The sequence below is a fragment of the Neltuma alba genome, unplaced genomic scaffold (genome assembly GCF_004799145.2).
Source record: "Neltuma alba isolate B1F8T4 unplaced genomic scaffold, ASM479914v2 tig00006921_pilon, whole genome shotgun sequence".
Classification (NCBI taxonomy): domain Eukaryota; kingdom Viridiplantae; phylum Streptophyta; class Magnoliopsida; order Fabales; family Fabaceae; genus Neltuma; species Neltuma alba.
Window position 1 is genome coordinate 1,739 of NW_021634620.1, and position 25,548 is coordinate 27,286.

Genomic DNA, 25,548 nt, shown 5'->3' on the forward strand with positions numbered 1-25,548 from the left:
TTACTCTTTTAACACCTCTAGAGCCTCAAATACTATTCTAAACCCTCTATTCTTTTTTTTTTTTTATGATTTCTGAGAATTTTCTAAAATTTTGGGTATACTTTTCTATTCTACCCTTCCTTGACTAGAAATTTTAAAAATAACAGTTCGGTCCCTGCCTGTGTCTCAACTCAAAAGTTGTTTCACCTATATCTCTACTATACTTTCTTCCTCTTGCCTTAGTCCTAAGAAACTCTCACTTTGTAATTTAGTCCCTGGAAATCCTTTTATCCCTTCATGGAATCTCTAGGACTTCTGCCAAAACGAACTATAGGAACTTCTATCAAAAAGAGTCAGATAGCCTTCTTGTCTTTGACTACTTCCTGTACATTTGAGCTCAAAATTTGGGATGTTACACCATGCTCATGAAGATCCTCTTCCTCAGGATATTCATATGAATCCTTTTCAAGGTCTCTCTCTGGGTCCTCCTCAATGTCCATCTCTGGATCTTCCCCAGGATCTATCTCAGGGTCGTCCTTGGGATCCATCTCAGGATCCTCCTCTGGATTCATCTCAGGATCCTCCTCTAGATCTATCTCACTCAATGATTCGTATTGCAGAAGCACATCATCCATATATTTTATACTAAACAAACCATAAGAATGAGTTTTAGTGTCAAACGAAGCCTCTTGCTTCATTTTTGCCTAAAAGAAATTTTGAATCAATATTTAATAAAATTATTTTAAAACATAAAAAATCATTATAAAGACACTAAAAACTCAAAATAAATATTCAATTGCCTTCTAAAATAGGCAAACCATATATCATAGTGAAGATAATGAATTTAGGGATTTTAGAGACAAACTGTACCTCAAACATAGGCCTTACGTGCCTACACACTCCTAAAGAAGAATAAATCATGAAAAAATAAAAAAAAAATGGTGAAACCCACTCTCACCACTGACGCGTGGACATCACACGCTACAGTAAAAGCCACTACCGACAACAACACATAACAGTTAGGCAGACTCCACACGCCATTGTGGCTTTGATGATGACGCCACGTGGCAGTTCTGGCCCCTTTTTTATTAATTTGTTTTTAAAGTTTAATCTTTTTTTTAGGCCTAAATAGTTTTGGGCCTTTTTTTCTTAAAACAATATTGGTCCTAAAAAAAAGGCTGGCAAATACTTTTTATATATACATATATACCAAAACGGTGTTGTTTTGCAGTGACACTGTTTATCTTCAACCTCTAGCCAGGTCAGCCCAGCCTGGTTGGCGAGATAGATCGGGTCCGTCAGACCCGAAACTTCTTTTCACCATATTTTTATTGTCTAAAGTCCAATTTTTATGTTCTTGGTATCATTTTCTTTATTTTTTCGAGCTCCATGCAATGAGATAATTTTTAAAACCTAAAAACGTGATTCTCAAAAGAACCAAAGACAAAAAAAACTAAACCTCTAAAAGAGATTCTCACTCATTATGAGTTTCATGCCTCGAAGTCTACATTTTTAGCCTTGTTCGGATGTTTTCAATTATTTCCTTACATTTTTCTTTATAGACTAATGGTACACAGTAACAAGAAACAAGCAAAAAAAAAATGGAAAACCGAAAAAGAAACAAACTTTGTGTATAGACTTGAAAAGGCAGTAAGCAAAACATAGACTTTTATGTTTACAGATATAAAACACATATATTATAAAGAAGGATTTTCATAATATTTGAGAGCAAATTGCACATGGGAACAGATTGGTAACCCAGATGGACACCAAAAAAAAAAAAGATTAGGCACACAAAAATATACAGGCTACAGGAAAAAATCAAAGCTCTAATACCATTGTGAGTTTTAGGCATATCTAGAATGCAGATAAGTATTTTTGGTACCCATGCATGATCTGATCATGTAGACGGAGTCAGACTTTTTTAGTTATACAACAAGTATATTGTGAAGAGAGAATAAGAGAATTAGAAGGGAGAAGAGTTATAGAGAGAAAAAACTTCCCGAAGAGAGAACTATCGCGCGCGCGCGCACACACACATGCATCCTTCAGTTTTAAAAACTGTTCCCTCCAAAAAATAAAGGGTATTTTACAAGTAATAACCCTTAATTTTTAGTTTATTATAATTTGGACCCTAAACCTTATGGGCTTGGGCCTAATCTACCAAGAGTTGATCGAGCTAAGTCCAATAATTTCCTACTCTAGACTGTTTATGCTGTTATTGAGACTTTTTAGTAATTATCTTTTTCCTTTGGGACTTCATTGTAATTCTCCTTAATATTTTTTATAAACATGAAAAAGCCAAGCATAAAATGGGAGGGAGGAGTATATTTGACAACATGAATTTTCCCATATCACCCATGAAATATAGTTTATACGCTAAACATGAAAGTTCTTTAAAGCTGAGAAAATGGCATTAAAAGACCCTTGAAATAGCAAAACAGTGAAAAATTGCTTGGAGAGATTGGGTCTTAAATTGCAATTATCAAAATCAAGGTTAAAAGACCAAAAAGCCCTTCTTTCTTCTCTTCTAACTTCCTCTCTCTCTTCTTCCTTTTCTTTCCTTCTTCTACTCTCTTTTGTCTTCCTTCTCCACTCATGAACCTATTAAGCCACCATTAATGCAATCCAAAAAATTGCTTGGATACTTGCTCCAGAACCATAACTTTCTTCCATGTTTTTCCCAACCCATTGATTTGCAATAGGGGAAATGAAAACATGTTAATCATGGAGCTTCTATATTTAATTTTTTGCAAAACATGTAATGCTAATATAGTACTCTTCATATGAAAGCTCTTATTCTCCACAATCTCTCTCTATTCCACAATCTCATCTCATGCTGATATAGTATATCTATGACTTGTGGAACAAAACCTCCACTCAAGTTTCAAAGACCAACTTCATGCTTATCACAGTTCAGATCAAAAACTACTATTGTATATAGCAGATCAAAGTAACTATGTATGGTGAAAAAGTAATTGAATATCTAAGACCTAGAATCACCACTGATACAAACATAAGCCTGTAGAATTACATCAGTTAAATCACTGTCAATGACAAGTCTAATATGAAAAATAACAAGTCTAATATAGAAAATAACAAGTGTTGAAAAGCTACTTACATTAACTTGAGTTTTAACAGAAATTGACATCATTTTCACAATTTAGTTGTGAATGACAAATCTAGTATGAGAAATAACAAGTCTAGTATGATAAATAATAAGTGTTGAAAAGCTATTCATATGAACTTAAGTTTTAATTGAAGTTGGCATTATTTCCATGATTTTGTCACGAATGACAAGTCTAGTATGAGAAATAACAAGTCTAATATAGAAAGCAACAATTCACATTAACTTAAGTTTTAGCAAAATGTGACATTATTTTCATAATTTAGCTGTAAATAACAAGTCTAGTATGAAAAATAACAAATCTAGTATAAAAAATAACAAGTGCTGAAAAGTTATCCACATTAACTTTAGTAGAAATTGACATTATTTCACAATTTAATTGTGAATGAAAAGTTTGGTGTGAAAAATAATAAGTCTAGTATAAGAAATAACAAGTATTGAAAAACTATTTACATTAACTTAAGTTTAATAGAAATTAGCATATAGTAATTTCATAGAAAGTTGCCATTATTTCCACATTTCATTACCAAATGACAAGAGTAATAAGTCAAATGATAAGAGTGGTAAGCGAAATGACAATTCTGTCATGAGATTTCTCATGAAATTAAGTTTCATGAAAAATTGTTATTATTTCCACATTTACCTACCAAATGACAAGAGTGGTAAGTTAAATGACAAGTTTGGTAAGCAAAATTACAAGATTGTTACTGAGTTTCCAATGAAATTAAATTTTCTAAAAAGTTATCATTATTTCCACATTTCACCGCCAAATGACAAGAGTGGTAAGCTAAATAATAAGAGTGATAAGCGAAATAACAATTCTGTGGTTGAATTTCTCATAAAATTATGTTTCATGGAAACCTGACATTATTTCCACATTCATTAAGGACTCAAACCTGAAGTAAAGGATATGAAGAGAAAAAAAGAAAGCTTATATTAGAAAATGCCATTAGAATCTCAGAGCATTCACTAACAAACCAATGGAGAATCTCCAACTTAGGAAAAACACTCTATAATATTTGATGATCTATTCATATGGCCAATGGCCTATTTATAGCTGAATCACATAGATAAAATAATTAAACAAAGTTTGAAAATTAATGATAATAGAAGGATAAAATCTAATCCTACTTGAGTGGATAATGCCACTTATTTCTCAATTGAAAGCAACAAAAAATAATTCAAAACAATTCAAAATAGAATCAACTCATAATCCCTTGATTTTTGCTAGCAGATTTTCTTAGATAAGTCAGCAACAGCTTATAGGTCTTAACAATATTTCATTGTCAAATAACAAGAATGGTAAGTCAAATGACAAAAAACGTAAGCCAAATAACAAGTTTAATAAGCAAAATTACAAGTTTGACACTAGGTTTTTTATTAACTTTAGAATATTCCATAAATCTATCTTATTACTATTTAGAACTATTAAATACAAAACATCAACATTGTTCTGCCAATAAACAAAAAACCAATATTTCCAAATCCTCATGTTGCTGTCATCAAAATGACAAGTCTATAATTACAATACTATTAGGCAAAATTACAATAATAGTAAATCAAATAACAAAAAACCAGAGAGGCTTTGATGGCAACCAATTTTTGCAGTTAGCCATTTGAATTTGAGAAATTGGTAGAAAATAAAGTTTGAAAAATACTATGAAGCTACCAGCAAAAGATAGGAAAATCAAGAATTTGAATTCAATATAATTTTATTCCATCAGCTCAATCATTTACATAAGAAAATTAAACCTAATAGCCTCTTCGATTACCAAAGTTGACATTAGAATTTTATAACTTGAGCATTCAAAATGACAATATTCTGATTCACTCCCTTCACTATAGCACCTGAAACTTTACACTTAAATTAACAACCATTACCTCCTTTCATTTTCCCTTTCACACTTTGCCATTCCTCATGTCATAACCCCTCTCTATCACAATCAAACCCACAAAAATCATACATGAACAATCAGATTAGAAAAATAAAAATATCTCACCTTAAACTAATCACAACCTCCTCCAATTAACGTTTTCCATCATCAACTTCAGCTCTCACTCCCTCCCAAAGTATAACACCCAATGCATGATAATAGAACTCACAAACTTGAAGAACAATATCACAGTGCTTGGTCTCAGATGGAAGAATCGAAGGAGACTGCAGTTAGAAATATTACTCACTTGATTCCCAGGCTTGGAAACTGCAAAACATGTCATCCCTTCTTTCTCTTCTTACTCCCCCCATGAATTTTTTGTGTCTACCTTCATAAATAGTTTTCAATAACAGAGGGGCATTTTAGTCTTTTAGGTGTGATTTGCTAATTGTAATTTAAGACCTGATCCTTCCAAGCAATTAAACTTATTCAAATACCCATTTCGCTATTTTGTTAATTTAAGGGTTTTTGATTGCGATTTTTCCTTAATTGAATCCGCCGGCCATCTATTAAAAAACAATTAATTTTCACGCGCGCGCGTCGGTGATATCTTTTCTCATGAGCCCCAATTTTCTTCATTGGAGCTTGAGGGCTCCATTTTTCGTCAATTCCCATTCCAAATTTCCAATCGTTCACTGTTGTGCCACCGAAAATGGAGATTGAGAAATGCAAAACCCTGAAAATTTTACAGCCCAACCCAAAATCCTCCGTCTTCTACCTCTACCTCAATCGTCCTTCACAACGCAATGCTCTCTCCTCTGATTTCTTTACCGAATTACCCAAAGCTCTCCATTATCTCGATCACAACCCCCAAGTCAACGTCATCGTCCTTTCCGGTGCGGGCGGCCACTTTTGCTCCGGCATCGACCTCAACTCGCTTAGTTCCACCTTCAAGGACCATTCATCCAGTGACCGCGGCCGCTCTGGGGAGAAACTCCGACGACACATCCTGGGCTTGCAGGATGCCATCACCGCCATCGAACGATGCCGGAAACCCGTGATTGCCAGCATACAAGGCGCTTGCATCGGCGGCGGAGTCGACATTATTACCGCCTGCGATATTAGGCTTTGCACCAAGGACGCCTTTTTTTCGGTGAAAGAGGTCGATTTGGCCATCACGTCCGATCTTGGAACTTTGCAGAGGTTGCCGAGTATAGTTGGGTACGGTAATGCTATCGAGCTGGCTTTGACAGCGAGGAGATTTTCGGGTCTGGAAGCAAAGGAGCTTGGTCTAGTTTCTCGAGCTTTCGATTCTAAGCATGAATTGGATGAAGCTGTGTGGGATGTCGCCGAGGGTGAGTCACCTTAGCGCGCGTCTTCTTAACTGTCCAAAACTGTTTACTTGATTCTTGTCTAGTAAAAGTAGAATTATTTAATTGATAGCACTTTTCGGGACACACATTTCATTTTAATGACTTGGTTTTAGGACATCTCTAGCTTGGACTAATGGTTTCGCTTCTTCTGTTACTCCGCCAACACCAATGTAAATTTAAAGTTAATTATATCAGTTATTTTTCATTCCAATGTGACCTATCATTTATCCGTGAAGTATTCACTAGCATCCATGAGACCAATTGTGGTGGGCTATTTTGCTTTTAGTTTTTCTATAGTAATAGATTCAAGTTAACCAAATATACTGTCAGAATTATTGGTGTTGCTTGCATCCCTTTTTATGCGCAGGATTTGCTAGATGAGTAGTGGAAATGTCATTTAAATTGGAGATAATAATAATAATAATAATCTTTTACATTGCTAGCCTTATTCATTTTCGATTGTTATATGTCATCCTTGTGTACGGGCCATGCTAATATTCCCTTATTCCAATTGTATTGGATGTCCCTGTAATTTTTATGTGGTAACAGCTCATGCGTATTATTATTGAGAATAGAGAGTTACATATATAGGGAGAAAAGAGGATAAAATCAGATTTGATTCTATCACTTAGGTAGTTCCTAGAATCTCGGAAATAATAAAGACAGATTACAAGCGAAAATAAATCCCATGAGCTTAGGGATCCCAATCTCACAGACAAAAGGAAAAATAGGTCACAAGGCAATAGGCCCAAGAAGTTGGCGGTAGGCCCAAACTTCCTCCAACAGTCCCCAAAGGACTACTAGCCCCATTCTTTTGGAAAAGACGGAAGGCATGTAAGGTTTTAGTGGGGATAACTAGACACATCTTCTTGTGGAGTCTAGGGTGAAGGTGAACCACACTGTTCACGTTTTATGAATATAATATGGTCTTCTATAAATTTTTATATGATATATTGATCGTTATTTAGAGTGTATTGTGCTGGAGTTCCATTGTCCATTCCAGATATGGCTCTCTGTTTACATGTGTAACTGGATAGGCTATTGCCCAAGTTGTTCATTGGAGAACCTCTAGGTTGGTTGACACAAAACTAGAGTGGGTCCTAAGATAAATCTTAGAGGCATTTCATTCATTTAGTTCTGATAAGTCTATTTTTCCTTGTAACTATATTTTTTCATGTTGCTTTTAGAGTGATGATTCCTATTTTGCATCTTCCACGTAAGTGCAAGATGAGTCTCGCTAGGACTGGTAAAGTATGGTTACTTGAAACTTTAATTTGGTCATTATACTTAGAAATGACAACAAATCCACTCTGAATTAGATGAGCAGGGCTGAATTCCTTGCTTAATTCTTCTCATTCACTTCATTGCTTCCTTTCCTTTACTTCTCTTGTTCTTCCACAGCATCAAGATGCCATTGTTCTGACACCATAATTTGACACTTGACAGCAATCGCTGCAAAGTCTTCCCTTGCAGTCATTGGGACAAAAGCTGTGTTACTCAAAAGTAGGGACTTAACCGTGGAGCAAGGGTTGGATTATGTTGCTACTAGAAACGCTGCAACTCTGCTATCCAATGATTTGCATGAAGCAGTGTTGGCACACATCCAGAAACGGAAGCCAACTTTTGCCAAGCTTTGAATGTGTCAAGTATAGCATACATCTGGCAAGTAACACACTTTATGTTTATGTTGCAAATAGTGATAAGTGTTCTACATGTTTAAGTTCAATGGTTGTACGCATACTTTTGTATCCAAGTTAATGCAAGTAATGACTAATTGAGGAAGTAGTCATTTTTACCGCAATGTTAAAAGGTCACCTACTGTGCCTATGTATACCCGTTGTACTTAGTGGTTGAAGACAGGAAATAAGAACATGAGCTCTCGGTTCTTCCTTCTTCCTGGTGACAACAGAAAATATGCATCAGTACTGAGTGAACTTTATTAACAGATGCTTATAGAAACTTGACATTTGCTGCATTGATATTGCCTAAATGAGCCTTTTTAATGGAGTCATTCCCCGCCCCGAAAAGAACATGTTTACGGAAATCGGAGGAAGTTAACTTTTGTAGATATCTGGTTTGGCCTTGCTGGAACTTGGCTGAGCTGCCGAGATAGCTGCCTCTCTGTTTCTTGGAACAGACACTCGTACTTTCTTATTTTAGTTGTTAGTGTTTGTGTGTGTAGTGGAACTTGGTTTTACGGAAAGAAAATTCAATGCTGATTCTGGGGAAGGGGGCTTCTACATTGAAACTCTCATTGAGAAGCGTGTGATTAGCCATGCCACATAAGACAGGTAAGCAACAAAGAATGTTTGGAAGGCTTTTCATTTTGGAAGTTCTTATTTTACCTGTCACATGGTTCCTTTTCTTATTGGTTTTTGTTGAAAGACAAAGCCCAAGGCCCAAGCCAAATAAACTTAGTTTTACTTATTAAGTAGTTTTTTTCAGTTACTCATTTATCTTTCCGTCTTAGATTAGATAGGGATAGATAACAGTATCTTATCTTTAGTCTTCCTTGTTCGGTTATATATATATGATGTATTCCTTCTCATTCAATAATATAAGATATACAGAATTGTTCTATTAACTTCATGGTATCAGAGCGGGTGCGAATTCGGCCCTGTTCATCACGATCTGTTAAAGTCACATGAAGCCTCCTTGCGACCAGAGATATTCGGCGACTTGGAGACGAAAAACTTGCGACCAGAGGTACTCGGCAACTCGGAGACGTGAACCTACGACCAGAGATACTCGACGACTCGGAGACGTGAACTTGCGACCAGGAGCCTCCTTGCGACCAGAGGTACTCGGCGATTCAGAGACGTGTGCCAGCGACCTGAAACCTCCTCGCGACCAAAGGTACTCGGCAACGTACACTAACTACTGCTTCTCGACGCACCCAGGAACCGGTTACACGAGTCGTGACTTGAGGAACCAGTTACACGAGTCGGACACAGACGACGATGACACTTGAGGAACTTCCACCCTTGTTCGGATTAATGAGACGATCCGGAGGAAACCCAAACGCGCCACCCTCGGCTCTTACAGTAGGTATAATACCACAACAATCTGCTTCCTCTTCGTCTACATCATCACCGATGGGAACAGAGCCAGTATCTTTTGCTAAGACACAACAAATGATAATTGCCCATAAACTGAATGGAAGCAATTACTTACAGTGGTCTCAAAGTGTTCTCATGTATTTGAGAGGAAGAAGGAAGGAAGAATACATCACGGGAGAAGCCCCACAGCTAAAACCTGGTGACAGTAATTATAATACATGGTTTGCTGAGAACAACCTTGTAATGACTTGGCTGTGTAACTCGATGACCGTAGAGATTAGTGAAGGCTACCTACTTGCTAAGACAGCAAAGGAGATATGGGACGCAGCAAGAAGAACCTATTCTGCCATAGACAACACTGCAGCACTATTTCATATCAAGAGACTACAAAGAGAGCTAAAACAGGGTTCTATGACTGTAACTCAGTATTATACTGCCCTTACGCGCCTGTGGCAGCAGCTGGATATGTTTGATATCCATGAATGGAGTTGCAGTGGTGATGCTCAATTATACAGAAAAATAGTTGAGAAAGAAAGGACCTATGAATTTTTGCTCGGCCTTATAGATGCATTTGAAGACGTGAGAGGAAGAATCATGGGATTAAAGCCGCTGCCATCGTTATTTGAAGCATTCAACATGGTAAAATGTGAAGAGAGCAGGAAGCAACTCAGAATATATTTACACCATCAGAAAACTCTGCCTTGACAGTACAAGGCAGTAATGTACTTGAACCAAGAGGAAAGAAGAATTCAAAAGGCTGGTGTGATCATTGTAACAAAAATGGTCATACTAGGGACATATGCTGGAAGCTGCATGGCAAACCGGCTAATCTGAAACAAAGAAGAAGACCTGAAAGCAAGAGCTATTCTGCAGTAGTTGATGAGGAGAAGAATGGAGAAACCTTAAGCCGAGAAGAATTACAAGTACTCAAACGGATCTTTGAGAGACACAATAACTCATCCGTGACTCCAAAGGCGAATCTGGTAAAGTCAGGTAATTCTATCATAGCACTAAACGCCATAATGACCAATGATAATACTTGGATCGTTGACTCAGGAGCTACAGATCATATGACCGATAACAAATCTTTATTCCAAACCTTAAAGTACTGCCACCACGAGAACCTAAAGGTGAAAGTTGCAAATGGAATATTTTCCAAAGTCTGTGGTGTTGGAACTGTCAAAATTCTTGAGAAATTAGAGCTGCAGAATGTTTTATTTGTTCCAGAACTGGCATGTAATTTGCTTTCAGTAAGCAAAGTAACTAAGAGTCATCAATGTAGAGTGATCTTTGACGATGTTGGTTGTGTTTTTCAGGATTTGACAGCGAAGAGGAGGATTGGCGTTGCTAAGGAATGGGATGGACTCTATTATCTTGAAGGCACAGATAAATATGTGAGCAAGGCGTTATTTAGTTCAGATTCCTTGAATAAAGATGTATTACTGTGGCACTCTAGGCTAGGCCACCCCAATTTTGATTATATGAAGCACTTGTTTCCAGACTTATTTAATAAGAATTCAGCCCCCCTTTTGTGTGAAACCTGTCAACTTGCCAAACAAACAAGAACTTCCTATCCTAAACAACCTTATAAACCAACATCACCATTCACCCTAATACATAGTGACATTTGGGGACCCACAAGAATTAAATCAACTTCTAATGCTAGGTGGTTTGTGACTTTTATTGATGACCACACTCGAGTGACTTGGGTATACTTGATGAAAGAAAAATCTGAAATTCTTAGAGTTTTCAAAAGCTTCCACGCATTTATAAAAACTCAGTTTCAAGGGGTAATTAGAATACTACGAAGTGACAATGGACGAGAATACCTTAGTACAGCCTTCAAGGAATTCCTTGATCAACAGGGAATCCACCATCAAACCTCATGTACTTACACACCCCAACAAAATGGGATTGCTGAGAGGAAAAACCGACACCTCCTAGAAATAACTCGAGCCATTATGATTGCCCGAAATGTTCCAAACTCATTCTGGGGAGAAGCTTTTCTCACTGCAACCTACCTGATCAATAGAATGCCCTCAAGAGTCCTAAACTACAAAACCCCTATACAAAAATTGCTTGCAACCTACCCCAGTTCACCCTTAGTCTCAGACATTCCCCTGAGAGTATTTGGCTGTGTAGTATACATACACCATAATGATGGTAACAAGCTTGAGCCCCGAGCATTAAAATGTATCTTCCTTGGTTATTCCCCATCTCAAAAAGGATATCGATGTTACCACCCGACAACAAAAAGGGTCTATGTCACTAAAGATGCTGTTTTTTCTGAGGCCGATGCTTATTATCCCAAAATACCCATTCAGGGGGAGAATTATGACATTAACGAATGGCTAACTCTAGATTCAACACACCTAAACATCGACATCCCTACTAATTCACCTATTGTCCCTGAACCTGAGCTAATAGACAACCTCGAACCAACAATCCCACAACACCAAAACTCTCAACCTAACCACACCAACTTGGGAACCAGTGCGGAAAATGACATAGGGGTGGACCAGCAACAAAACGCCGAGTCAGATGATGTAGACGAGCAACAAGAAACTGGAGTCCCTCCCATTCCAAGGCATGACCAGGACTCTGACTCAATGTTAAATCCTGATGATCTCGGTTGGCTCTCAGAAAAGGTGTGAGATCTTGTACTCAGCATCCAATTAGTAAATTTGTTTCATATGATAAATTATCACCGAAAATGCAGGCATTTACTACAAATCTCTCAAATGAGAGGATACTAAGGACATTCCATGAGGCAATCGAGAACCCAAATTGGAAGCAGGCTGTTAAAGAAGAATTGGAAGCATTGAAGAAAAACAGAACATGGGAAATCACTGATCTACCCCCAGGAAAGAAGATAGTGGGTTGCAGATGGGTGTTTACCATAAAATACAATCCAGATGGAAGCATAAGTAAGTATAAGGCCAGGCTTGTAGCCCGGGGATATACACAGTCCTACGGAATTGACTATTAGGAAACCTTTGCCCCAGTAGCAAAACTTAACACCATTAAGGTTCTCCTATCAGTAGCAGCAAATCTAGAGTGGCCTCTCTACCAGCTAGATGTAAAAAAACGCTTTTCTAAATGGGGATCTCGAAGAGGAAGTATATATGGAGATGTCAGCTGGATTACAGAATTCCAGTAATAATTCTCCAAAGCAGAAGTCGTTGTATGGGCTGAAACAATCCCCTCGAGCTTGGTTCGGGAGATTTTCTCGTACCATGAAAAAAATGGGATACTCACAAGGCCAATCAGATCATACCCTGTTCATAAGGCATGCAGGCAACCGAATAACTGTCCTTATAGTATATGTGGATGATATTGTAATTACAGGAAATGACGAGGATGCCATAAGAAGATTGAAGAAATCCTTGGCAACTGAGTTTGAGATGAAGGATCTTGGACAACTAAGATATTTTCTCGGGATGGAGATCGCTAGATCTAAAAGGGGAATTAGTGTCTCCCAAAGGAAGTATACTCTTGATTTACTGCAAGAGACTGGGATGCTTGGAGCCAAACCTGCAGAAACTCCCATGGAGGCTGACTGCAACTTAGAATACAAAGCGGATGGTATACCTGTCGACACAGGAAGGTATCGAAGGCTAGTAGGAAAACTTATCTACTTAGCTCATACTCGTCCAGATATAAGTTATGCTATAGGGGTAGTAAGTCAATTCATGAATAAACCCTAAGAGCATCATATGGGAGCTGTCCAGAGAATTCTGCACTACTTAAAAATGAATCCAGGAAAGGGATTGTTTTTTGGAAAGGATGGGTCTAGAAGTATAGAAATTTATACTGATGCAGACCATGGAAGATCGTGGTTGGATAGAAGATCCACCACAGGGTATACTACTTTCTTGTGGGGCAACCTAGTGACTTGGCGAAGTAAGAAGCAACCTGTGGTCTCTAGGAGCAGTGCTGAAGCAGAACTAAGAGCCTTGGCTCTCGGAGTCTGTGAAGGGATCTGGATAATCAGAGTTCTAAAAGAACTGAGACTTTTGCACAATGCACCAATGAAACTATGGTGTGATAATAAGTCAGCTATAGAAATGGCTAGAAACCCTGTTCATCATGACAGGACAAAACATGTTGAAATTGATATACACTTCATCAGGGAGAAAATTGAAGAAGGCACTATCAAATTGTCCTACATCAGAACCAAAAGTCAAGTAGCAGATTTACTTACTAAGCCATTACCAAGAGATTCATTTGAAGGACTAAAAAGCAAGCTAGGAATGGTCAACATTTATTCTCCAGCTTGAGGGGGAGTGTTGAAAGACAAAGCCCAAGGCCCAAGCCAAATAAACTTAGTTTTACTTATTAAGTAGTTTTTTTTCAGTTACTCATTTATCTTTCCGTCTTAGATTAGATAGGGATAGATAACAGTATCTTATCTTTAGTCTTCCTTGTTCGGTTATATATATATGATGTATTCCTTCTCATTCAATAATATAAGATATACATAATTGTTCTATTAACTTCAGTTTTTTTTGGTTTAGTTTCTTTTTATTATTAATTCAGAAGTCAACAACAACAACAACAAAGCCTTATCCCACTAGGTGGTGTCGGCTACATGGATCACACGATGCTATAAAGTCCTATCCAAAGCCAAATCTTTGGATAGATTGTTAATTGACATATCTCTCTCAATAACTTCACTAAGCGTTGTTTTCGACCTTTCTTTATTCTTTTTTAGAGGACTCCATATTGTTTGCTTAACTCTTCTTACCGGCGTGTCCCAAAGCGTTCTTTGTACGTGATCAAACCATCTCAATCGGTTTTCTATCATTTTCTCCTCAATAGCAGTCATTCCAACTTTTTCTCTTATATGTTCATTACGGATCTTGTCTTTTCCTGTATGACCATACATCCATCTTAACATTTTCATCTCAGCAACTGTCACTTTATGTTCATGTTGTCCCTTCAAAGCCCAACATTCACTGCCATATAGCATTGCTAGTCTTATAGTAGTGCTGTAAAACTTCTCTTTGACCTTATTTAGTACTTTCCGATCACAGATAACTCCTATTGTTTTTTCCCATTTAAACCACCCCACTTGAATTCTATGATTAACATCTCCATCAATTTTCCCATCTTTTTTTATAATTGATCCCAAATATTTGAACCTTTCCACTTGTTGAATAACCTGGTCTCCCAATCTGACCTCTGACCCTGTACTAATTTGTCTCTTATCAAAACTGTAATGTATATATTCCGTCTTGCTTCTACTTAAATTGAAACCGTTTGATTCCAAGGTTCTTCTCCATGTCTCAAGTTTATTAATAATCTCTTTTTTTGACTCAGCTAATGGAATTATATCATCAGCAAAAAGCATGTACTTCGGAATTTCTTCTTTGATATGTTCAGTTAGAACATTGAAGACTAGGTTAAACAGATAAGTGTTTAAAGATTATCCCTGATATAGGTTAATTCTTATAGGGAAGTCCTTTGTCTCATCACCTGGTGTTCTAACACTAGTTGTGACCCTCTCATACATGTCTTGTATGATTTTAATATAAGCAACACACACCCCTTTCTTTTCCAAGGCTCTCCAAAGCACTTCTATAGGCACCCAATCGTAAGTTTCCAAATCAATAAAAATCATATGCAAGTCTCTTTTATGGTTTCGGTACTTTTTTTATTAAACCCCTTAGCAAATAGATTGCTTCTGTTATCGATCTTCCTGGCATGAACCCAAATTGGTTTTCAGAGATACAAGTCTCTTATCTCAACCTATATTCTATTACCTTTTCTCATAATTTCATGGTATGGCTCTTGAATTTAATCCCTCTGTAACTAGTACAGTTCTAAATATCTTTTTTATTTTTGTAAATAGGTACTAAAATACTTTTTTTTTCAATCATCAGGCATTTTCTTAGAGTGCAAAATCTCATTGAATAACTTAGTAAGCCACAACATCCCACCTTCACCCAAACATTTCCAAACTTCAAATCCAACTGCTTTATTATTTTTCATTTTCTTGAGAGTTTCCTTAACTTCACTACTCCCTATGTTCCTTATTATAAGAGACATTTAATGTTTATGGCATGTTCCTATATATAAGAGACACTTAAAAGTTGTCTCTACTTTTTTGTGTTGATTTCCTGTTTTACCCATATTTATTGTCTCCAACTCACAGTCTCTCTCCTTCTCACTTCTCTTTCTTTTAATAATTTAATTATTCTCTCTCATGCTCTCTCTCTTTATTAATAAGGGCATTTTTGGAAAAAAAATTATACTTTTTACACATTAATTGTTCTTAACTAATTTTAACTATTTTTTTTATCAACGTAATTCAGTTATTCGTCTCTAATAATAAGAAACGGAGGGAGTAATTCGAATTCTTTGATAAAAAACAAAATTATGTTCTTCTTCTCCAATTGTCAAATCTTCAAGCTCATGAGTCGATCCTTCGCTCCCATCATTAAATAGCTTATAAAAGTAAGCATCCCAATGATCCTTAATATCACCATCAGTAACCAAAACTCTACCTTCTTCGTTCTTTATACATCTTACTTGGTCTAAATATCTTGTTTTTCTTTTTTTATTCTTTGCAATCTTATAGATCTTGCATTCCCCGACCTTAGTCCCTAGATCCTTATAAACTCCTCAAATGCTTTAGTACGAGCTTCTCTTACTGCTCTCCTAGTTTCGTTTTTAGCTACACGGCACCTTTCTCAATTTTTAGTATTACTACACAAATGTAATGCTTTAAAACATTCTCATTTATGCCTAATTTTCTCTTGCGCTTTCTAGTTCCACCACCATATCTCTTTATCTCGCCAATCTCGACCTTTCGATTCACTCAAGATTGCTTTGGCAACCTTTTGAACCTTTCTAGTCATTTCTATCTACATAAGATTAGCATTTCTTTGTATTTCCCATACCCCTTCATTTAAAAGCGTCCTTTTGAAAATATCTCGTTTCTATCCCTTTAATTGTCACTATTTGACCATTGGGGTTAACACTCGTTGGTGCTTTTGTTTTATACACTTAATACGTACATCAAGGATCAGTACTTTATATTGTGCTGTCATGTCATCTCCAGGAATCATTTTACAGTTTGTGCAGAGTTTTCTATCAGGATTCTTTACCAAAAAGAAATCGATCTGTGACCTATGGGTTCTACTCTTATAATTGATTAAATGCTCATCCCGCTTCTTAAAACAAGTGTTAACAATCTTGAGGTTATACGCGAGGAAGAAATCAATAATAGCTTGCCCTTTATTATTACGCACTCCAAAACCCATATCATCATGAGCCTTAGCATATTGTCCTGCGGCTTTACCAGCATGTCCATTTAGGTCACTGCCAATAAAAATCTTTTTCATGGTTAGTATACTTTGAATCAAACCCTTCATATCTGTCCAAAATTTCTTCTTAAGATGGTCTTCCGCTCCTACTTGAGGTGCATAAGCACTAATCACATTGATAATATTCCTCCCCACAATTATTCTTAAAGAAATGATTCTGTCTTCTATCTTTTTGACTTCCACCACATTCTGTTTCCATTCATTATTAATGATAATACCAGCTCCATTCCTTGTGCCTACCTTTCTTGTATATCAAAGTTTAAATCCATTAGTAAATTCAAAGGCCTTCTCTCCAACGTATTTAGTTTCTTGTAGGCACAAAATATTGATTTTCCTTTTGCCCATTACTTCCACTACCTCCCTTGATTTACCATACAATGTCCCAAAGTTCTAAGTGTCAAACCTGATCTTGCTTTCATGAACTAACGTCTCTGTCCATAAGAGTATGGTAGCCCATGCTCATTTAACACTACATTCGGACGACAATGCAACGGCTCTTGCTTATTTCTCACTGTACTCGAGCCATACAGTGCGTCACTTTCGAGCAACGACCTAGCAGTAACACAATTTCTTCGTTGATCCATATCATAAAAGATTCGACAGAGTTTTACGTTGGCTGTCAAGGGCTTAACACAACCTTCTTCCTGGACTTGGGACTGACTATGCAATATAGGCGGAGTTTATTAATTCATAAGTCAATCAATGAAATTCATTTTTACAAGGTTACGATAGAAACTCTAACATATGGAAGATATGAAATTCAGCACCGAATGTCTATGGAGATAGATTTACAAATTAGAATGGCATGGCATAACTAGGCGAAGGGTTGTTAGCAATACATGGGAGGAATGGTGGTAAATAAGTAATATTCTATTAATAGGCTGTTTGAATGGAACCAAATTATGATTTGAAGGATAGATTGTGAATAGATTTAGGAAGAATGAATTTGGTGAAAAAAGTGATTTTGATAAAATGAGAATGTTTGGATGGTTGTTATCAGAAATTTTTTTCCACAAGTTAATATAATAATTAGATAAAAGATTGATTTTAATTTATATTTTTGTTTGAAATAGTAAATGATATATGAAAAAATATAATTAATTTATATTATCTCCGGTGCTTAGTAGAAGAGTTAATTTTGTATTCAATTTAATTTTGAATATAAGACATATATCTACCTTGTCTGACTCATTTATTTATTTTTTTTAAAGTAGTCATCATATTAATTTGAACATGTTGAAAGTTTTATCAAATAGTAGTCCCAATGCATATTCTTACCAAGTATTTTAAAGAATACGAAACTTATTTATTATAAATAATTAATTTAATTAATTGTCTTAATATTAACAAATTAGTTATTTACCTCTTATATTAAGAATCGGAGGTAATAATTGATGTGTGTATATATTTTTATATCCCAACCAAATCATGGTTTTACCTTTAAAAGCAAAAAAAAAAAAAAAATTCACTTTGTGAAAAACCATGATTTTCAAATGAGAAGTGATTTTACAAAAAAAAAATTATGGCGTTTGGTTATTTTTATTCACACTATGGTTTCAAATTCAAAAATGATTTTAAGGAAAAAAAATGATGTTTGGATGGTTTTTTCTCAAAACCATAGCTTTCTCTTTCTTATCAAAAAAGGACGAAGGTTACTTTCTATTTCCATCATGCATATTATCTAAATAAAAAACAAATTGAGATTGGAAAAAATGAATGTCGGCTTAGGATATAACCAATCCTGACACATCTCTAGTTGGAAAAGAGGATAAGAGAAATAATAAGAAAGTAAATGATAAAAAAATAATCTATGAATTTAGGTATCAATTAAGTTTTGGGTCAATTGAAGTAGAATTGGAGACAAGTAGTGAAGGGGCATGAGAGTCCTTTTAGCCTTATATGATTAGTTCTGAGAAGTCCTAACATTTCGCAGTTAGTTCGAGATACTCATTAATTCGAGATACTCATTAGCTCTTGTTTTAAGAAATGAATTATTATTTTCTTTTAATTTAAAACGCAGGCACTAACAACTTATAAGTAATATCAAACCACCTGCAAAAAAGCATTCTTGCTATTAAATTATAAGGTCATTGTCCCAAAAAATAGATTCTATATGAAATTATTCTAATTTGGCTGGGGAGTAGGGAGCAAGAAAAGAAAAGATTGATTACAAATGCTTAATACTCTTCCAGTCCTAAATGTAAGACCCTTATGAGTGTATAAGGGTCTTACATTTAGGATCGGAGGAGTATAATCTAACTAAATGGGAATTACACATTGAATTAAATGCATCCAAATTAGTAACATGCTTGCTATTGAAATAGTAAGATCTAAATCATCTAAATTTAATCAACAATCCAAATTTAAAAATTTTAATTCATAATTTTTTAAGTAATAAATTTGTCTTTTTAAATAGTAGTCAAACGAGGCCGTATATTAAGGACCAGAGGTAGTATCGTTTTAGCAATTTTCTTACTGATTTTTTTGTTTACCTTGAAATAAAAAAAGGTGTGCGCACAAGAGAGAATTAAATTAATCAGAAATGAATTATTAATTCAAAGCATACGGACAACCAATTATTGGAGGTAGCCGCTTCAGATGATTTTGACTAATAAATTAAACAAGATGATTCTGGAGCTTCGTTTATAATTAAATGAATTTAGTAGTAAGTCACATCCACATCTTTATCATGCTGCTGACAACGTAGAGGTAATACTAACTCTAATTATAAGGTCCCGTTCATACACTATAAACGGAATCTTATAATTAGGACTGGAGGTAGTATATCATATATTTTGTTCTTATTAATCATATCCACAAATCTCCACATTATTTTTTTAATTTTATTTATTAATGTTTTATAGGGGACTATTCATTAATTGACCAGAAGTGCTGATTGTTGGTTGTGTTAGTATTGGCACTATAGTTACATGTAATAACCTTACATTAAACCATTCAAACCAAATGAGTGTAATTATCAAACGATGTTGATCGTATTCAAAGATGGAGACACAATATTAAAAGAAGAAATAGTTTTTTAGTTACGTTATCAATTTGATTTTTGTTCGTTTCTTTTAGCTTACCTTGATTTGTTTTTAGTGTTTCCATTTTTGGCCAAAAAATAATAAACAAAAACTAATCAAGAAGAATAATTTAGTCTGAGACCAATATTAAGAATTAATAAAGTGTAATATACGTACAATTTGATATGATTTAGTAAAATTATTTGAAGATTTATGCATATGTCCATCTCTATCTTTACCCGCAGCAGAAAAAATGTGACTTCCAATTAGTTTGATTTATAGACGATTTAGTAGCTATTGATCTCCAAGAAATTAAAATTAGACCAAACATGAAGCTTCCCTCTTCTGACACACAACATTAATTAATTCAGGGGATAAACATTAAATACCTTAATTAATTACTCGTAGAATTATAAGCCCTTTAACACTTAAAACTCCTAAGTCCTAATGGATGGGAAAAGAAAAAAAAATTTTAAACGCCAAATGGAATATTTGCACTACATTTACATGCTCAACTCTCTTCCTCTAATAATATATAATAATCGGTGAAGAGCAAGAAATCTGGATCTCATGCACGTTTTATTTTAATTAGAGATTTGTATTTGGTGCAAATTTTTGGACCAATGAGATTTAATTTAATTTGTCTATATAGTTCATATTTTAGTTAATATTTTTCTGCTAAATTTAATAAAAATTACAGAAAAAATTATTTTTTATTAAAAAAATTAATACAATGGATATTTCATCAATGACAATCTTTCAAGACATAGCAAAAGGCACAAGATCCTAAGTCCCATATATATTTCCAATATATGACTTATGGCAAGACACATTAATCTTTAAAACGTCATAGTAACAAACAATATTGTGGTATTTTACATTTATACACTTAATACTATTACTACTACTATTATGATGACCTAATGAAAAAGACAAGCATGACAAATTATGCAATGATTAGAGAGCAAGAGAGTTTGGAGACAAAAAGTTAGAAAGCAATAAAAGGTATAGACACACATATCTGTTTATGGTTGAAATTAGTTGAGATTATTAAAATTTGGAGTTTGTAGGGAAGCATGGAGGCACATGGAAACAGTACAAGAAACGGCATAAAGTGGGCAAATCATGTGCAGTACAGATGTAGACCTTTTAATGATCTACATGTACATATACTAACCCCAATTCTTAATATAAGATTCAGTTAACTAATTTAGAAAATTTAAGAAAGTTAAATAAATTACTTTATATCATTTATATGTATATGTTTATATTGTTTTCGTCCAAATTAATTTGTTCTATTTATAAACTAATACATAATTATGTACATATGAATTTCAAATAGATCACATAACATGTAGTCATATATTATAATTAGCTATTTTATTAAACCTTCTTAGTCTTCTCAAATTAATCAAATGAGTATTGATCAAATGGGTTTGAGGACTGAAAAGATATTATATATATAATTAAAGGATCAAATTGAAATTATATATAAAGTTACAGGGCAACAAATATACTTTTATCGTCACAAAATTAGTTAAAATTAATTAAATGTCAACCATTTTTAACTTCCTAAAATCATTCTTTAATCGGTACAGTTCATTTCGGAGGGAGACGGCGGTAGAAAAGCATTAACTAACCTAATAGTGAAAGAGGCAAGAGGGCATTTTATGATCATAAATAATCCTTTTTTTTTTTTTGGTATAAGGTCTTGTATATTAAGGACCATGAAATATTATGTTATATATAGGGCTAGAGTGAGTAATTTGCAAGAGATTAATATATAATTTGAAAAGACTAGTGGAAGAATATGATCGAAATTGATTAAGAAAATGAGAGAGAGATTATATATAGCTCCTCCATCTTTGATTCAAACTTGAAAGGCAAATCCTTCTTTTAATCTCTTTTAAAATTAATTATTATCGTGAGGAAACCAATGACAAATTAATCTCTTCTCATTGGGCCCCTCTTAAAATTAGTTGTTAGATTGTTTATATTAATCCATCTTCTATTTAATCACGCCAATGTGCACATGAACGTTTATTAAGCTGCCTCTTTTGACTTGATAATGAGTTTATAGCATGATTAATATTATTTCTGGTCTTTAATATAAGACCTAGTTCACTAATTTGGAGAAATTAAAAAAATTCGCTAAGTTAATTATTTGTAATAAGTAGGTGTTAATTTTCCTATAATATGCCATTACTAATCATATGTATTAGCCAAATCTATTATTTGATAGAATCTTTAACATGTGCAACTACTACAAAACCTACTTGGAAAAAAATCGATAAATATTAAAAGTATAGTGGATTTAAGTCTTATATTTAGAACCAAATTAAAAGTCAAACTAACTGTATAAGAGTTAGTTTGACTTTTAATTTAATCCTGAATATAAGATCCCAATCGATTTTGCTTTTTATATTTATCCATTTTGTCAAGATAAACCTTATAATAGTTGCACATGTTAAATGTTTAATCAAATAACATTTGATTAGCAAAAGTATTTTAGGTACGACAATACCTATTTATTACAAATAACTAACTTAACTAATTTTTTTAATCTACTCAAATTAATCTACTATCTCTTATATTAAGGACTGGAAGTAGTATTTATTATCATTTTCCCATCACCAAACTTAATTACGTTTTCTATAATAATCAATAGTATTAATGGTTCATACCTGTCTTGGGCCATATATCATGGCTATCAGTTAGAGAAATTCATTATTACAAAACAATAACTTTTTTTTTTAGTTAAATAACATGATGAAATATGGGTACAGAATTAATTGTTTGTATAAATTTCAAAATTTTAGGATATTTATTTTCAAATTATGGCTAAAATATTAAAAAAAATATTCTGCTGAATGCACACGCACAAAGATATAATAAAATAATTGATAAGCCTAGCTGCATCTTATGACGTGTAATTTGGCAAACAAATACTAACCATTTTCGATTGAATGTTTGAAAATTATGAGATGAGATATTGGGTGGCTAACTAACCCTTGTTCAAACTTCAAAGTTCAAATCACCTTTTATTTAATTAATAATTCCAGGACGTTTCTGCATTAAATTAAACTACTGGAAATATAATGGAGACATATCATCGTGCTAACTAATTAAAGTTATTGATTTGATTTTAATGTCATGTAAATTATTTTGGCACTGTCTTCCGCGAAATTATTATAGATTATATTTTAAAAAATTGGAATGAGAAGTATTTTAATTTATGATTTTGGATTAATATATGCTAATTCATGAAAGGAAGTCTAAGCGTTAAGACATCATAAAATACATCTGCCGTTTGAATTAAAACGAAAAAAAATTTATATATCCTCAGCTTGTATTAAGTGAAAAGCCACTATCACTTTGCATCATTTTATATTCGCTAAAATATACATTTGGTCCTTTAACTTTGTACAATGTTTCAATTTAATCGCTTAACTTTAAAAAATATACTTTTAGTCCTTTAACTCTAAATTTTTCTTTTTAAAAATGATAACATTAAGATCTTAAATGTTGATAAAATATTCTCAAATGTTAACATATTAAGTTTAATTTGTAAAAGAAGTATGATTGTTACAAAAAAAATTATCATTAAAACCTTATGATTTTAGAGTTAAAGGAGCAAATGTATGCTTTTTAAAGTTAAGGAACCAAATTGAAACTTTATATAAAGTTAAATAACCAAATGTATATTTTAACCTTTTATATTTATGTATACATATTCCCTCGGAACGCATCAACTCGCATCATTCTTAATTGCACAGTTACGTTTACACAACTCAAGAAAGATATATACATTTTAGGTGAAGTTCATCTCAGATCTCTTTTATAAGAAATGATCTTCTTTTAGATGTTTCCTTGTTTCTTAACATATAAAGATGCTTCGAAAATTGTCCAAGTCATTAATTTTTTCCAACTCAAAAATGCCATTTGTTTGAAACGAGATTAAAAATACATTAATTTAATGACCTTCATTGCATGAGGGTAATCCTGAAAAAAAAAATCAAATTTAAAGCATTTTAATGAGATTAATCAATTTAATTAAACTTAGATTTCTTGATATGTGCAAGACAGGGAAGGGGGAAGGAAAATAATAAAAAAAAACACAGAGAGAGAGAGAGAAGGAAGATAGAGAGAAAATTCAGAACCTAATTTCATCCCATTTGTAAGGCATACAAAGTAAATGTGTTTAAATGCTATTTATAAGTTTTTTTAATCAACTATTTAGAAGTTTCAACCTAATCCTAAGAATTACTAATAAAATATTTTAGAATTCTAAAATTAAATGTAAATGATAACTAATGATAAAATATAGAGTAATAATAGAATTCTAGCAAAATAAAAACGTAATATCTTCAACCAAAAAAAAACGTAAATCTAAAAATTCTAATTAATGATTATTTCATATCCCATCATATATATATAAAGTCAGTTATAAGAAGTATAATAAGAGCAAATTAATTATAACAATAGCCTTCTGTGATGCCAGTATTTTTCCGGAAGTCATATTAAATTCAAATAAATTTATAGAGAACACTTACATCAAGTTTTTATATTGAATATGTCAAATTCTTTAATTACAACTGATCATGTGTCCTATTTTTTAATTTTAAAAATAAGACTTATGATCATGTATGTGTTATTGAAAAACTTGATATAATAAATATAAAAGAATTTAATTGAAGTATTGTTATGAATTCGTTTTAAGTTGAGTAAAATCATATTTATGTGAAACTCTCCCAAAGATTTTATATACATCTATTAATACCTAAACCCTGGACCTTAGTTAAGTGGGAAAAAAAAACTTCAAACCGCTTTAAATCAATTGTTGTCGAGGACAACAATAATTCGTGTAATTTCAGCCGTCAAAATGGGAAGCAAGAAAGACAAGAAAAAGCATCTCCAATCCATATCTTATATGCCATTCAAAAGAATCTAAGTCTATTTTCTTCCTTCTTCCTTCCAAAAGGGACTGCAATGAGAGAGAAACAAATCAAAGCACAAAACAATAATTAATTATTTAGTTAATTAATTAACGGAGAGACTAATTGAATTACACACACACACACACTCATCTCCATACTTTCTCTACATATATATACCTCTCTCAGTATTCTATTGCATCCATCCATCCATTTCGATTTTAACAATGAGAAATGGTTAATAATCACATTAAACTAATTGCGTTATTTAATAATCAAACATAATAAATTATTATATCATTCTATTTTTTTTTAGATCATACTAATTTATAATAATAAATATATATTATTAAAATTAAATATATTGGTTTTTTATAAAAAAAAATTCTTGAACCATTGGGTTATAATCATGGGAGAGAGGAATACGGAGAGGATCATCACACACACACACACACACACACACACACACACACACACATATATAGTTATTATAGAAAGTACTAATGGAAGTTAAGTTTAGTAGAACCATCAGTTTCTTATAACATAATAAATTAGTGTTTGAATTCTTATTGAAAGATGTTACATTTAGTATATGATAATACCTCAAACAAGTCTTCAATTAAAAAAATACATATTCTATTTTAAAAAAAAAAAAAGCTACTGAGAGCGAATGGAAGCACCCTAAATGTATTTTTAAATAACCTAGAAATCCGGAGAATTTCATAATTCAGATGTGAAATGAGTAAAGCAATTAAGAAAATTTTGGGTTTGTAAGTTAGGTCAACATGAACGAGTGGCGGAGCCAACCATTCAGTTTGACAAAATAATGCCTTCATTGCCTTATTATA

General features: G+C 33.6%; 2 protein-coding genes across 2 annotated transcripts; both read left to right on the forward strand.

Annotated features, from left to right (window-relative positions):
* The first annotated feature begins 5,643 nt into the window (after nt 1–5,643).
* On the forward strand, nt 5,644–8,142 carry LOC114751435 (delta(3,5)-Delta(2,4)-dienoyl-CoA isomerase, peroxisomal-like). The gene is made up of 2 exons (XM_028940108.1): nt 5,644–6,335; nt 7,800–8,142. The coding sequence occupies exons 1-2, from the start codon at nt 5,693–5,695 to the stop codon at nt 7,988–7,990; spliced, it is 834 nt and encodes a 277-aa protein (XP_028795941.1). The 5' UTR covers nt 5,644–5,692; the 3' UTR covers nt 7,991–8,142.
* A 1,207-nt stretch (nt 8,143–9,349) lies between these two features.
* Nucleotides 9,350–10,117, forward strand: LOC114751436 (uncharacterized). Its single transcript, XM_028940109.1, has one exon. The coding sequence runs from the start codon at nt 9,350–9,352 to the stop codon at nt 10,115–10,117; it is 768 nt and encodes a 255-aa protein (XP_028795942.1).
* Nucleotides 10,118–25,548: the final 15,431 nt, after the last annotated feature.

Excerpts from the sequence above, each read along its gene's own strand:
- LOC114751435 (XM_028940108.1), top strand. The coding sequence starts at position 5,693 with ATGGAGATTGAGAAATGCAAAACCCTGAAAATTTTACAGCCCAACCCA. Across the intron at positions 6,336-7,799 it reads TGTGTGGGATGTCGCCGAGG|CAATCGCTGCAAAGTCTTCC; the intron begins GTGAGTCACCTT and ends GACACTTGACAG.
- LOC114751436 (XM_028940109.1), top strand. The coding sequence starts at position 9,350 with ATGAGACGATCCGGAGGAAACCCAAACGCGCCACCCTCGGCTCTTACA.